Consider the following 16,574-nt stretch of genomic DNA (forward strand, 5'->3'; position numbering starts at 1 on the left):
GTACTTGCTGCGTTATGTGTTCCCTCTGGGGCTGTGTGATACGAGTGGTGTGTCGGACACGGAAATGGACGGGTGTGTGTGAGTACTCGTCGTCCTGGCGATTGCAGCGAGTGAAATTCATGTTCTTTATGATGTTTCCGACTTTTGGTGAAAGCCACTAAACCTTTGGTTAGATTGTGATCCTACACTGAGGTGATAAAAGTCATGGAATACAACTTAAGAACGTGTCGGATCTCCTTTTCCCCAACGTATTGCAGCAACCTGACATGGACTTAACAGGTCATTGGAAGCCCCCTCAGAAATAGTGAGTCACACTGCCTCTATAGCCGGCCATAATTGCGAAAATGTTTCCGGTGCCGGATTTTGTGCACGAGCTGACCTCTCGGTTATGTCTCATAAATGCTCGATGGGATTCATGTCGGGCAATGTGGATGGTCACACCACTCACTCGAATTGTGCAGAACGTTCATCGTTGTTTGGCTGCATATTGTCTCCAAGTAGCCGAACACAACCATTCCCACTCAATGATCAGTTTAGTTGGACTGCAGGACCCAGTCCATTCCGTGTAAACGCAGCCCACACCAATATGGAGTCACAACTTGAGACCGTGGCTTCGTGGGGTCTGCATCACACTCGCACCCTACCGTAACCTCTTACCAATTGGAATCGTACTCTTCTGATGAGGTCACGGTTTTTCAGTCGTCTGTGGTGCAACCGATATGGACACGAGCACGTCAGTCGCCTGCTGCCGTAGCCCATTAGCGCCAAATTTCGCCGCACTTTCCTAATTAGTATATTCGCCGTAATCCCACATTCATCTCTGCGGTTGTTTCACGCAGTGTCACTTGTCTGCTAGCACTGACAACTCTACGCAAACGCCACCGCTCTCTGCTCTTATGTCAAGGCCGTCGGCCAATGTTTTGTCCATAAGGTGAGGTGTAATGCCTCAAATTTGGTATTCTCGGCACCTTCTTGACACTGTGGATCGCGGATATTAAATTTACGAAATGAAATGGCCCGTGGCTCTACCTCGAGCAACCATTCCGCCTTCGAAGCCTGTTAATCCCCGTCGTGCGGCCACATTCACGTTGTAAACCTTTTCACATGAGCCACCTGAGCACGAGTGGCAGCTCCGCCAACACACCGCCCTTTTACACGTTGTGCGCGCGACGCTCCCGCCACCTGTATATGTGCATACCGCTGCCCCATCACTTTCGTCACCTCAGTGTACTTATTCTGCGAACGTCTTGACGATAGTCTATGTACCCATGCAAAGACGGGATGGACTGAAATATGGAAACAATACGAGAAATACACGATTGAACATACTGTAAATGCAGATTTCACCCAAGCCTACAAGTTGCGCTGCTGTATTTCGCCACGAACGGCACCTGTGCAGTGTCCTCAATGTTTGCAAGTGTCAGCCGTGGCTAGAATATTATTCCGAGTGGTTATGAGTACATTATGTCAGAGCCAAGTGAATTCGAACTTGGGCAGATTGTTTGTGCTTCTATGGTGGGTGCTTCGAACCAGGGTAGCCGAACTGTCTGGTGTTTGAAGAGCCACCCTATCGAAGATTTATAACGCACAAAGGGAAGGCGGAAAAATACCATCCGCAGAGTCACAACTTGGACTTAAGTGCGTGTTGAGTGATCGTGATGGACGGTCGTTGACGCTGGATGTGACGAAAACTAAGTGTTAACACACATTGAAGTGCCAAAGAAACTGGTTTAAGCATGCGTATTCAAATACGGAGAAACGTAAACAGGCAGATTACGACGCTGCGGTCAACAACGCATATATAAGACGAGTGTCTGGTGCAGTTTTTATATCGGTTACTGCTGCTACAGTGCCAGGTTATCAAGATTGGTGTTCGAACGTGGCGTTTCAGTCGCCACGCGAGCGATGGGTTCAAATGGCTCTGAGCACTATGCGACTTATCTTCTGAGGCCTAGAACTTAGAACTAATTAAACCTAACTAACCTAAGGACATCACACACATCCATGCCCGAGGCAGGATTCAAACCTGCGACCGTAGCGGTCGCTTGGTTCCAGACTGTAGCGCCTAGAACCGCACGGCCACACCGGCCGGTGAGGACGAGCGATGGGACACAGCATCTCCGAGATAGCGATGTAGTGGAGATTTTCCCGTACGACCATTTCACGAGTGTAACGTGCATATCGGGAACGCGGCAAACCATCAAATCTCCGACTTTGCTGCAAGAATGGCACCAGCGATGAATGATGAGAATCATTCGAAGAGACAGATATGCAAACCTTCCGCAAATTTATGCAGGTTTCAACGCTGGGCCATCAACAAGCGTCAGCTTGCGGGCCATTCAATGAAACATCATCGATATGGACTTTCGAAGCCGAAGGCCCACTCCTGTACTCTTGATAACTGCACGACAAAAAGCTTTACGCCTCGCCTGGGCCCGTCAACAGCGACATTGGACTGCTGATGACTAAGAACATGTTGCCTGGTCGGACGAGTCTCGTTTCAAATTGTATCGAGCTGATGAACTATACGGATATGGAGACAACCTCATGAATCAATGGACTCTGCATGTCAGCAGGGGACTGTTCACGTTGGTGGAGGCTCTGTAATGCCGTGGGGAGTGTACAGTTGCAATGATATGGGATACGTGATACGTCTAGATGTGACTCTGCCAGGTGACACGTACTTAAGCATCACTTGCATCAATTCATGTCCATTGGGCATTCCGACGGACTTGGGCAATTCCAGCAGAACAATGAGACACCCCACACTTGAGAATTGCTGCAGAGTGGCTCCAGGAACATTCTTCTGAATTTAAACACTTCCGCTGGCCACCAAACTTCCCAGACATGAACATTACTGAGCATATCCGTAATGCCTTCCATCGTGCTGTTCAGATCTCCGCCCCCTCGTACTCTTCTGAATTCATGGACATCCTTGCAGGATTCATTGTGTCAGTTCCTTCCAGCACTACTTCAGACATTAGTCGCTGGGGCCCTACACGATGTTAGGCATGTGTACCAGTTTCTTTGGCTCGTCAGTGAAGTTCCCTGTCTTTATCGCTCTTAATACTTTATTTCTTTTTGAAAATATGCGCATGAACGCTGTTCGGGCACAGCCATTATCAGAATCTGTCAGATAAACAGAAGAAAAAAGAAGTAACATTCTTTAACGGAAACGAAATGGAGACATTCCACAGTTAAAATCTCTGATACACAGTCTCACGTCAGTTTCACATGCACACTTGTACCACAGACTGGTGCCATATACTGTGGCAACCTACTTGAAATAACAGACAGTGGTCGTTAGGTGGCGTCAAATACAATCGGACTTTTGAACTGAAAATCAAATTAACGTCTACACATCAAGATACAGCATTTCATAGCGTTTTGCATAAAAATCATGTACTGGAGCTGTCACACTGAAATTGAACGTACCGTCTACAATCATTTCTAAATACCACTTACGATCATTTCGTTAAAAGTATTCTACAAAAACCAAATGGACAATTGTGTTGATGAAAACAATTCAACGTATGACTAAAATTGTATGAGGCAAAGCTTAACCTTATATTACGAAACTCTCGTAAAATTTACGATTCCAGTAGGGTATAAAACAGGATGTTTTGTACTTAATATGGTATTTTAAACGCACATTTACAGGCTGAACTTTTTTCATTAACAGAAAATGTAATTATAATTAATGAAATAAAACAATAGTTTGAGCCATAGATATAGTCCACGGCTGTATAAATATTGTATGCAGCCGCTGGAAACATTTGAAGATTTTTGATCGTCAGATCATTGGCGGAATAAGAGGCATCTCCTGTTTTCTAGGTCTTGTCCACATCGGACGTATTTTAGCACACCGCCATTAATACTACATTATTTTAGTAATACATTTACGAGTCGCAACCAGTCGGCACTCGTAACTCCATAATGCAAGCCTCAATGTAAGTGCCGTAATTTAATTCTATTTTATTTCAGAATATAATGTTATTACTAAGCTATGGATGTTTTATTTTGTATCTTTAATCATTGTAAGATTGTTGGGTGACTTGGCATGCCAAAAAATTCTGTACTTCTAAGCAAGAAACTCGATCCACCGTCGTCTTCAGGAGCTGTCTTATTACGGAGTCCAATTTTAGTGAAAACACAGAGAGAGGAAACACGCCGAGAGTCTGTATGAAACATATTTTACCAATCCGTAAACCTAACTGACCTCTATTTAATATTCGTTACTATAATTCACTGTGTTGTCCCAATCCAGATCCGAACGAGCTACACTAAAGTATGTAACATGCCATTAGATATTCCCAACATACTGTCAATGAAACAGCAAGCAATACAACACTGAAATAAAGTGTATATTTATGTCTGCAGTTGCAGTTTATTTATTTTGTCTACTGGCTACCGGTTTTTATACACAATTAGCGTCACGCGGGATTAGCCGAGCGGTCTAGGGCGCTGCAGTTAAAGACTGTGCGGCTGGTCCCGGCGGAGGTTCGAGTCCTCCCTCGGGCACGGGTGTGTGTGTTTGTGCTTAGGATAATTAAGGTTAAGTAGTGTGTAAGCCTAGGGACTGGTGACCTTAGCTGTTAAGTCCCATAACGTTTCACACACATTTGAACATTTGAACACAATTAGCATCCTTATACCATCCCATCCCCTACCTCTCGGTCTTCACACTTGCTTTTCAATTAGGTGTGTCAAGGTTAAAGTAAATAAACTGCGACGGTAGACACAAACATATAGACTGAGGTGATGAAAGTCATGGTACTGCGATATGTCCATGTACATATGGTGTTAATATCGCGTACACAAGGTAGGGAAAAGCAGTGGACTGGCGTACCTTTTACTTAGGTGAATCACGTGAAAAGCTTTCCAACGTTATTATGACCGCATGATGGGAATTAACAGAGCATAGCGAGATCTCCAAATTTCAGGCATTACCACTACCCTCCCCCCCCCTCCCCCCTCGTAGCCACGGACAACGAAGTGGCCGACGGCCTTCACTTAATGACCGAGGGCAGCGGCGTCTGCGTAGAGTTGTCAGTGCTAAAAGACAAGCAACAGTGCTTGAAATAACCACGGAGATCAATGTGAGACGTACTACGAAGTTTCCCATTAGCACAGTACAGCGAAATTTAGCGTTAATGAGCCACCGAGCAGGGCCCATGACCTTTCGGTTGGGCCCTAGACGAGTGGGAAACCGTGTTCTGGTCAGATGAGTCCCAATTTCGGCAGGTAAGAGCTCATAGTAGGGTTTGAATATGGCGCAGACCCAACAGAGCCACGGATCGAAGTTGTCAACACAGCACTGTGCAAGCTGGTGGTGGCTCCGTAATGGTGCAGGCTGTGCATGCGGGAAAAAGACCAGGTTCTCTCGTCTCATTGAATTGATCGTTGACTGGATATTGATATGTTTGGTCATTCATGGACTGCATGTTCGCCGCGCGGGGTATCCGCGCGGTCTGAGGGGACGCCCTACCACGGTCAGCGCGGCTATCCCTCGGGCATAGTTGTGTGTGTCGTCCTTAGCGTAAGTTATTTTAAGTTAGGTTAAGTAGAGTGTAAGCTTAGGGGCCGATGACATCAGCAGTTTGGTTCCATAAGACCTTGCCACAAATTTCTCATTTCCAACTACATGTACCCAAACAACGGTGCGCCATGTCATCGGGTCCCAGTTATTGCCAGTTGATTTAAAGAACAGTCTGGGCAGTTCGAGCGAATTGTTTGGACACCCAGATCGCCCGACTAAAATCCCATCGAACATTTATGGTATATAATCGATAGGTCAGTTCGTGCACGAAATCCTGCACCGACCACAATTTCGCAAATATAGACGGCTGTAAAAGCATCTTGGCTTAGTATTCCTGCAGGGGACTTCCAACGCCTTGTTGAGTCCTCACCACGTGCAGTTGCTGTACTAGACCGGGCAAAAGGAGGTCCGGCACGATATTGAGAGGTATCCCATGACTTTTGTCACCTTCGTGTACTTTTGCAATACCATTGGAGATCTAACAATCGTAATGAACTATTGCATTATGTACTAATTATGTCTTCCCTTAAACCAAATGTGGCAAGGGCCTTGCCGCAGTGGATACACCGGTTCCCGTGAGACCACCGAAGTTAAGCGCTGTTGGACGTGGCCGTCACTGGGATGGGTGACCATCCTACCGCCATGCGCTGTTGCCATTTTTCGGGGTGCACTCAGCCAACCGAGTAGCTACTCGACCGAATAGTAGCGGCTTCGGTCAAGAATACCATCATACCGACCAGGAGAGCGGTGTGCTGACTCCACGCCCCTCCTACCCGCATCCTCCCCTGAGGATGACACGGCGGTCGGATGGTCCCGGTAGGCCACTCGTGTCCTGAAGACGGAGTGTTTATTATTATTATTACTTAAATCAAATGTGGAGCAGTAAACTTTATGATGGTTTAGTATCAACGTAACTTTCCCCCTCCTCCCTCCACTTCAGCATTTGTTGTTAATATAACCATATTACAACTTCTTTTTCTTTTCGTGAGTTGAGTATATAATTAATGACCTTGTCATTAAAATAAACAGTAAGGACATTAACTCATTCACAAAGAAAGATTTGTCGGCTACGGGCTACGGTCTCATCGACGTGTCTCGGCTCTCGTGTTTAGTTGTGGAGTTGGACGCTGCAAACACACGGTGGAGCTGGCGGGCAACGCCCTGTTGTCAGCCCGCCCCACTCGCCCTGCTGCTGCGCTATCAAGTCTTGGACAATTTCAAAGTAACCAGTTCAGTCTGAAATAATTTTCTTCATTAAGCGGGAGCTGTCGTTAACTTTTACAGTTAACGAAGATTTCGTTTCCTTCTAATGCGAATGATCATAAAATAAACTGCCAAGGCTAAGTGGCCAGAACCTTGCAGTTAGATTTAGAGGGCAAACATATGATCAGAACAACATTGCCCTCAGTAGTCGTCTCAACACCGATAACCACGAATCGGGCCATATGCAGGATAATTTAGAAATTTTGCACAAGACACCAAAAAGCTACACCTCAACGTGTTAGAAGAAAATACTTACTCACGGCAATGAACCCGCTGGTTAAGGTATTTCATTTGCAGTACATAAGATTAACATTTGTATCTTATACTGCATTAGAAAGAGTTTGATTGCCCTACATGTATGCTGAGGAATACTTCTGAACCGTTTCTAAAGCGACGAAATTTGTCTGCTTAGGCATTAAGGTAATCCTATACTTCGAGAACAAATATATATTGAACTTACCAATGGAAGGCCTGATGACTGAGGCAGGTAGTCCAGCAGCATGTGTGCGTATTAGATCCTCGGCGACTGCTTTGGTGAAGGTGTAAGTGTTTGGCCAATCACCCAGCATCCTGGAACATATTTGCATTCCGAAAAATCCTACTGAATCTGCACCTGAATTAACATAAATCTCCCGAGTGAGAAATTTTAGCACGATTTGAACAAAGGGAGTCACGTTGGAAAACTAGTGCATACTAAATGATTACCTATATATCTCACTCTTATATGAAGCTGAACAGCCGGCAATTAGACCATTGTAATTAGTCCTGCACACATGTGGACTCTGTAACCACCGTGCTAAACTGGTGTGTAAACTTGAGGACGATGTCAACTAACACTGCTCGACAAAACTTGGAACATACATAGAAAGAACTGTTACAGAATACACGGAAGTGACAAAAGTCGCGTGACGCACCCTCCGACGACCCACGTGCGTGATTCACATACTTACTTAAGTTCGTGGGTCGCCTCGTTATGTGATGCGACAGCAGCGCATCTAGCGCCTAAAGTCAGAACTGTAGTGCACGTGACGTTGATGCTTACAGGGTTACGCACCAAAACGAATTGCGCCGACCATCAAAGGTGTTCCATCAGAACAAACTCCACCGACTTGAGTTTCCAAATTGGCAACAAATATTTTAGTTTTATACACACCTGGATAGCCGTATGAATAAGTGCGCCACTTCCGGGATTTTAATTAACGACGCCACATTAGTTCATGACAATGCCAGCCTCGTGTTGACGCGGGACGAGGGCGAAGAAAGAAGAAGAGTACTTTAATTTGTATTTTCGTTATTGCCTGTAAGCTGCTGTTGAGCAATGTGTTTCGTACAAAAATGCCTTCTCCTGTTATATTTCTTGACAACAGATTGTGCTTCACTACACAAGAAGTAAACAGGTTTACTTTTGTTCATGATGAAGAAGTAATCCTCGTAAGAGAATATCCCCAAGCGTCAATAAACGAGATCTTCATTAAACTCAGCAGGTGTGTAGAGAAAGCAATAAAATGCAATACATATTTTTTGATTGTGCACAATTTTACTTTTAAGGAGTAAAACACACCCCAAGAGCTCATTCGGCATATTAGGTTTGGAGGACACGACAATATATAAAAGAAGTTTGTCGTATTAAAGTTAACGTTCTTGAAAACTGTATAACCGTATCTTTTATTAATTTGAATTTTTGCGAAATATCACACCAGCTTTAATTAATTCTCAAAAATAAAAACTTTTGTTACAATACAAATTAAAGAAGGTTGCGAGCTACTTTCATCCATGTGTAATAAAGCTGAAATACCATTTTTGCAAAATAAACTGTACACAACGTGCTGTCAGAGTATTTTCAACATATCTATTTAAAATATCTAAACATTCATTATTTATCTAGTTATTTGGGAATTGGAAACGAAGTTCATGCTGCTTGACAGAGCGTAGGGGAACGATGATGTTACGTAATTTACTTAATTTACTTTGTGTTTTGATTTTTTTTTACGTTTGACACGCATTTTTTGTTTCTTGATTTACCGTTTTGCATTTGCATAGAGTTTTAATTAAAAATTGTAAATATCTCATTATCATGATGCAAAATCATTATAGTAATAATAACCTGTAAATAAATGATTAAAAATAACCTTTACTTAAATTATACACAAAAAGTTAATGAAATTTCTAAGCATAAGATACATGACAGACAAAACAAAAAAATCTAAATTCAGCAGGATTTAAAATTGTTGCTAATGATCTTCAAAATATCCTGATTTGTATTAAGCATATTCCAGAACACTGGTAAGGCTTGGCGAAAAGAATTGATTATGTACTAATGATTGCAGCCTGATTATACTGTTTCTCAAGTAAAGACTGATATCAAAATCATTCAAAAAATCTAGATGTGAAAATTTTTTCACAAACTTCATCCAACATTGAAAGCTGTACCCATCTCATGACTGTACCTGTGCCACTGAGCCCCTTGCGATCATTAGATCAATTTTATTGAGCTCAGGTACAATGCCCTATACGAGGTGCGGCTAGAAAAAAACCGGACTGATGCTGGAAAAAACATTTATTTACAATTATTTACAATTTCATGTTATCTCCTTCAATGTACTCTCCTCCTCGGTCTCTACACCGCTCCATACGAATTTTCCACTGTTCATAGCAATGCTGCAGATCATTTTCGGTAAGTCCATACATTACTTCCGTCGCTTTTTCTTTTACTGCTTCAACAGTCTCAAATCTAGTTCCTTTCAAAGCTGACTTGACTTTAGGGAAAAGAAAAAAGTCACAGGGGGCCAAATCAGGTGAGTAGGGTGGATGATCTAAGATGGGAATGTTGTGTTTTGCCAAAAACGTCTTCACTGACAACGCACTGTGTGCTGGGGCATTGTCTTGGTGAAGGATCCATGACTTTTTTCTCCACAAATCGTTCCGTTTTCTCCGTACTCGCTCACGTAGGGTAGCCAGGACGCTAATGTAGTAATGCTGATTCACTGTTTGTCCCTCTGGTACCCAATCAATGTGCACAATCCCTTTGATGTCAAAAAAAAAACAACCATCATTGCCTTGAATTTCGATTTTGACATTCGTGCTTTTTTTTGTCGTGGAGAACCAGGAGTTTTCCAATGCATCGATTGGCGTTTAGTTTCGGGATCGTAAGTAAAAAACCACGGTTCATCGCAAGTAATAACATTTTGTAAGAAGGTGGGATCACTTTCAATGTTTTCCAGGATGTCAGAACAAATCATTCTTCGGCGTTCCTTCTGTTCAATTGTGAGACACTTTGGAACCATTTTTGAACACACTTTGTTCATGTTGAAACTTTCATGAAGAATCTGCCTAACACTTTCCCTGTCAACTGCTGTTAACTCAGACACTGCTCTGATTGTTAAACGGCGATCTTGTCGAACAAGTTTACCGATTTTTTCAATGTTTGCATCAGTTTTTGCTGACAATGGTCTGCCAGTGCGAGTGTCATCACTGGTGTCTTCGCGGCCATCTTTAAATCGTTTAAACCACTCAAACACTTGTGTTCGCGATAAACAATCATCGCCGTACACTTGTTGTAACATTACAAACGTTTCACTTGCAGATTTTCCTAGTTTGAAACAAAATTTGATGTTAACACGCTGTTCTTTCTGTACACTCAACATTTTCCGACGCACAGACAAAACGTCAACTACTTAAAACAGACGCCACGGGCAGACTGAGTGCAGGAGGCGGATGAAACTCGAGCAGTAGGCGGAGCGAGAGTCACGTGACAGGCCACGCGACTTTCAGCCTTATTGCATTCGTTTTATTGTTTCACCAGTACTAGTCCGGTTTTTTTCTAGCCACACCTCGTATGGTTCTTCCACATTCACAGCTCTAAGAATTTAACAATAATACAGATTCCTCTCACTCAATGGGTAACAAAACATGTTTAAAACATCCTTTGACCCGATGAGACGTTTGTTTACCAAGATTGATGCTCTCACAACGACATTTTGGGCTTCAAAAAGAGATCGTCGAATTCTCAGTCGAAACTCACCATTAGTTTCTATTAAAACTATGGAAAGGTGGGAGGTCAATGTGAAAAAATAATTTTGACCATCATACCTGAGGACAAAACTTGGCCATCTGATCATCCCAAAGGACTCGATGGCACAGGAACTGACATGGCCTTCAGTGTTGGAAGAACTCTGTGAGAAGTTAGCAAATTTATTTGCATTGAATGATTTTGATGTCAATCTCCACTTGAGGAATAATACAAATATGCTGCAGTCACTAGAATATAATCAGTTCTGTCTGGCCATCTCTTACCAGTGTACATGTAATATGCCTGACACAAATCAGGGTATTTAGGAGATCATTCTTGACAATTTGAAATGCTGCTTCATTTTGTTTCCTTTTGTATTCTCTGTTGTGTATATGATGTGAAGAAATTTCATTGATTTTATGTGTATAGTGTAAAAAAAAATTATGTTTTGAGATCTATTTACAGATTATCATTATTGCGAATGGCCTTTCATCATAACAATAATTTACTTATTATTTTCAATTAACAAAATACATGTATGTGAATGGTAAACTCATAAACAAAAATATAGATGTAAAGTGCAAAACAAAATATTTCAGACACAAAACAAATTAAGTAAAATGAATAGCTAGACTAATAATGAAGGTTTAGATATTTCAACTAGGCTTGTTGAAAATACTCTGACAGCAGATTGTATACAGCATATTTTCCAAAAACGGTGTTTCAGAAACCAGCTTTTTTATATATGGAGATATGTAGCTCGAAAGCTACTTTAATTTCTATTGTAACAAAAGTTTTCACTTTTCAGAATTAATTCTGGTGGAATATTTTGCAAAATTTCATATTATTACAAAATTTCATATTATTACAATATTCAATTATACAGTTTTTAGAATGTTAATTACATATCAACTTTCATATCAGGAACATTTTTCTACATATCATCGTTTCGAAGATATTCTCTGCAAACCTATCATGCCAAATTAACTTATGGGGTGTGTTTTACCACTAAAAAGCGAATTGGGTAAAAACAGACAGAAATATGTTTTCCATTGTTTTGCTTTTTCACCAATATTGTTTAATGACTCTAGTGAATTTCGCCTTGTCAGTCCGTTTTGCCTGGAATTGTCGATATTCAGCATCTACTTTTCTCTTCTGACTGCTGGACATTTTGCGAACGAACTCTGTGTAGGCACACGATATTAACAAAACGTTATGCATGAACCGTTGACTGATAACTGTTTTATTCACCAGTTATGGCCTCTGCTGATGTTGTTTAGAATGTCACGTTTCGCATGTAGTGAGTAATTTTCGTGCCATTCTCACCTAATAACAACGTTTGCGATTTATCAGTGTATCACAGACTCAGGCAGTACGTATTAAGCAACGTATGTGTTGTCAGCGCTGATCCAGAGGCGAAAATACGAGGGCCGTTCAGAAAGTAACCTCCGGTTGATTTAAAAAAATACACCAAGTTAAATAAAAATATTTTAATATATACATCTTACAACTACATCTTTGCACTATTTTTCTACATAGTCTCCATAGCGATTGAGGCACTAATCGTATCTCTTCACAAGCTTTGAAATTCCTTCTGCATAAAAATCACCCGCTTGTGCCTGGAGCCAGCCTGTGACCGCATCTTTGAGCTCTTCGTCGTCATCAAACCGCTGTGACCCGAGCCATTTCTTCAAATGCATGAAGAAGTGATAATCACTTGGCGCCAGGTCTGGGCTGTAAGGTGGATGGTTGATAACGTCCCACTTGAAGGACTCAAGAGGGGCCGTTGTTCTGCGAGCAGAGTGAGGACGGGCGTTATCGTGCAAAAAAAGATACCGGAAGTCAGCATACCACGGCGTTTGTTCTGTATAGCCCGTCGTAACTTTTTTATTGTTTCACAGTACACGTCTTGATTAATGGTCGTACCACGTTCCATGAATTCAACCAACAACACCCCTTTGGCATCCCAAAACACCGTTGCCATCAGTTTTCTGGCAGAAAAATCTTGCGAGGCTTTTCTTGGTTTGGTAGGCGAATTTGAATGTGCCCACATCTTTGATTGTTCTTTTGTCTCAGGGTTCACGTACTTAATCCAGGTTTCGTCACCGGTCACGATTCTGTTTAACAATGGTTCTCCTTCGTCCTCATAACGTGACAGAAAGTCTAATGCAGAGGCCATTCTTTGAGTTTTGTGGTGGTCGGTAAGAATTTTGGGCACCCATCGTGCACAGAACTTACGGTAACCCAATCTTGCTGTCACTATCTCGTACAAGAGTGTCTTAGAAATCTGTGGAAAACCAGTAGACAACTCCGACATTGAGAAACGTCGATTTTCACGAACTTTTGCATCAACTGTCTGAACGAGTTCGTCAGTCACCAATGATGGTCTACCACTCCTCTCTTCATCATGAACGTTTTCTCGTCCACTTTTAAATAAACGTACCCATTCACGGACAACTCCTTCACTCATAACTCTTGGTCCGTACACGGCACAAAGCTCACGATGAATAGCTGCTGCAGAATATTCTTTGGCTGTAAAAAACCTTATGACAGCATGCACTTCACATTTGGCGGGGTTTTCTATTGCAGCACCCATTTCAAACTGCCACAAAAACTAAACTAGCGCAGGTACGACGTTCACTCGACCACGGCTTGATGCCGACTGACCTGTTGAGTGCGTGAACGCACAGATGGCGTCGCTCCTCCCCCCACAACCCGCACTGTGACCAATCGGAGGTTACTTTCTGAACCGCCCTCGTACTTCTCCCAGCACCGATTCAAAGTGCTGAGCTGCTTGCCCCATTCTCCGCATGCGCATCAGGAATGGGCAGTAACTTTGCATTCAGACTAAAAAGTGTTTCTCTTTGTGGTTCAAATCCAGCAGCCGCCTAATTGCATTGTGCATGCACAGAGTAAGCATCATTTGCTACAAGATCGAGGCGAGCCGAGTGTCGACGGAAATTTATGAAAATGAGAGCACTTCGCTATCTCTCCACGAATTTCTTCCGTGGGCCAGAATATATTCGTACAGTTGCCCACCCATGCCTTAATTCAGAAGTATTGTCTCATGCCGTGATGTTATGATTACAGATACTCCAGAGTCACTCATCGAATTATTTGATGGAGTAACTTATGTGCATCGGTGGCGAGTTTCAAAGTCTGACTCATTTATTATGACCTTTGATTCTCCTATGCTGGACACATCCCTCCGACTGAATGTACGGCCCGGGGTCCCAAACGCACTGCGCTGTTTTAAATGTCGACGCTAAACCAGAAGGAAAAGAAGAATGAAGAGGTTAAAATAACCAAGCGCTCATCCTTTGCTGGGGTACAAAAGTAATACAAGTCTATGTAACCAGCCACGTTCATGACATCAATTGTCTCATTGGTTAAGAAAGGTAGACATGTCCACACAAACTCACACGAACGACGTTAGCACCAAAAGATGCTCCTGCAAGAGTAGTAGCTAAGCAACTACTGTTTCCATATCACTAACAAGAAGACCAATCTTTGAAAGTTCTGAGAGCACCAATAAGCAGCCAGGCCTCAAGCAAGGCTGCAACAAAATATAGCCAGCAGTATTCCGAAATGTATATCTCGACTATAATTGGCACTGAAAGAGAAAAGGTACATGAACAAACAAAAACCATACAGGGGTGTGTACAAACCCATCAGACCATCAAACGATAGTGTCGAGTCGACGTATGAGTATTCACACGACCTAGTCGTCAATTACGAATACAGCTCCTTGCTTCTTCTACTCAACAGTAAATTGCAGGCAGTTGCTACAGCAGTCCCTGCGCCTTATAGGACGGCACTAGGCTCGTTAGATCCCCCGTACCCCCAAATAATGACTACACAGTTCCTTAGGATTTCAGTGATCTTCTTCTGCAGTTACCCCAACAGTTCACTCTTTGAGGAGATTTTAATACACGTAATATGTTGTGAGGATTCCGGGAACCTCATCTCTTCTGAAGCATTCTCTGCCACAGACGTCACAAAATGCTCTTATGCCGCACGGGTTAGCCGCATGGTCTCGGGGGCCTTGCCACGGTTAGCGCGGCTCCAGCTGTCGGAGGTCCGAGTCCTCCCTCCGGCATGGGTGTGTGTGTTGTCCTTAGCGTAAGTTAGTGTAAATTAGATTAAGTAGCGTGTAAGCCTAGGGACGTGTGACCTCAGCAGTTTGTCCCCATAGGAACGTATCACAAATTTCCAAAATTTCCAAAAAAAATGCTTTCATGCGCTCGCTGATATCGCTCAGTGGAGAAATGGTCGGTGATCCGCACTCCAGCGATAACATTTCCATCTGTATTCACCTGAAAGATCAAACTGTGCTACAATGTAGGCTGCCAAAGTGGATGTCCAGAAAGACTAATCGTTGTAAAATTGAGAAGAATTACAGGACTTGTTGGTTGGGATGAGCAGTATAATGAGTACAGAATATATACTTTAAGTAAACCTGAAGACGGACAAAAACAATGGGATGTAACAGAGATGAGATTAATGGTAAATTTAACATGAACTATGCCACCTCCCAAGTGAAGGGTTTTATTACCTTCACTACCTCTATAATAAAAACTGGCAGCAAATGTGTACAGCAAGTGTTTAAAAAAAAGAGTTAATTAGAGCCTCTTTTCTCTATAAGTATAAAAAGTATAGTTTAGGGCTGCATGTAGGCTGGTAAAAAGTACTGATAACCCCCTCTAGAGCAGAAAGTTTCGAAAGTTAATCACTCACAACGGTAGTAGCTGCGCCAGTTGTTCGTCGTCCATGACGCTGACCAGTTTTATTAGCTCTTCAGCGCTCAGTTCTGGAGGATAGAACTTCTCGTCGATTTCGTCTCTGGGGGCATTCGAATACGCCGTCGACATGTAGACGAAAGCCTGCAATCAAGAAATTACGCTAAGTTTCTTGGTCGCCTTTGTAAATGTTATAAGAGTACTTCCTGGAAACTAAAAAGTAGATTTCTTCTGCGCCCTTCTAAACTCATACCCACTATCACATCTAATAATCATCATAGGAGATGATTTCAACAATAAGTACAGCGGCAAAAGGCTGAGGTTTGTGCACTTCTCCTGGTTTAATTTTTGTGCAAACTCTGACTAATCTTGGTCTGCATTTGTCTGCTGTCTTTGGAAAAGCTACATTCATGTGTTGATACGACTAGTGATTAACACCGTCGCGATACCGTGATGGTTTGGCACGTGATCGCGAACAGCCAGAGGCGTTGTCAACACTTAACCAGTAGCATATGGACCCTTCAAATCATGCTGGTGATGGAGTGTTACGGCGGTCTCCCGTTCCGAATGAGCTGTGGAGCTGGCCAGCTATTACTGTTGATCACGTTCTTTTGACTATAAGTTATTTAAAAAGAACGTATTTCAAATATTTTGGTCTGCTGATACATTACTTATGTTCATTTTTTTATTAAATCCGTATACTGACTTTGTTCCCTTGGGCGCCAATTATCACTCACGACTAGCTTAACTGTGGCATTCGGTTTTTCAATTAATTTATTTTTCAAGGAACAGTAGTTACATTTCGTCTTTGCTAAACTCTTCCATAGAAATAATTAATGTAATTAAGTCTTGTGCCTCCACTGCAGTTCATCAACCAGGACTTTTTTTCATAGTCTAGTCTACGAGCAATGCATGAACGGGGAGATGTACACTCATGCTCATAAATTAAGGTAAGTGCAGAATGTGGTGCCCCACTACGTGGCACAACACAAAACTGGCGCTGATAGCATAGACGCATAGGGGA

The 16,574-nt window shown here is 42.6% G+C and overlaps 1 protein-coding gene across 1 annotated transcript in view; it reads right to left on the bottom strand.

Annotated features, from left to right (window-relative positions):
• LOC126234806 (fatty acyl-CoA reductase 1-like) overlaps positions 1-16,574 on the bottom strand; it is a 215,054-nt gene that overhangs the window by 133,913 nt on the left and 64,567 nt on the right. The window contains exons 4-5 of the mRNA XM_049943553.1: positions 15,549-15,694; positions 7,263-7,372 (exon numbers count right to left, since the gene is read on the bottom strand). Coding sequence (XP_049799510.1) covers positions 7,263-7,372; positions 15,549-15,694 — 256 coding nt within the window. The remainder of the gene's footprint in view (positions 1-7,262; positions 7,373-15,548; positions 15,695-16,574) is intronic.

This window comes from Schistocerca nitens, chromosome 2 (genome assembly GCF_023898315.1).
Source record: "Schistocerca nitens isolate TAMUIC-IGC-003100 chromosome 2, iqSchNite1.1, whole genome shotgun sequence".
In the NCBI taxonomy this organism is placed as follows: Eukaryota; Metazoa; Arthropoda; class Insecta; order Orthoptera; family Acrididae; genus Schistocerca; species Schistocerca nitens.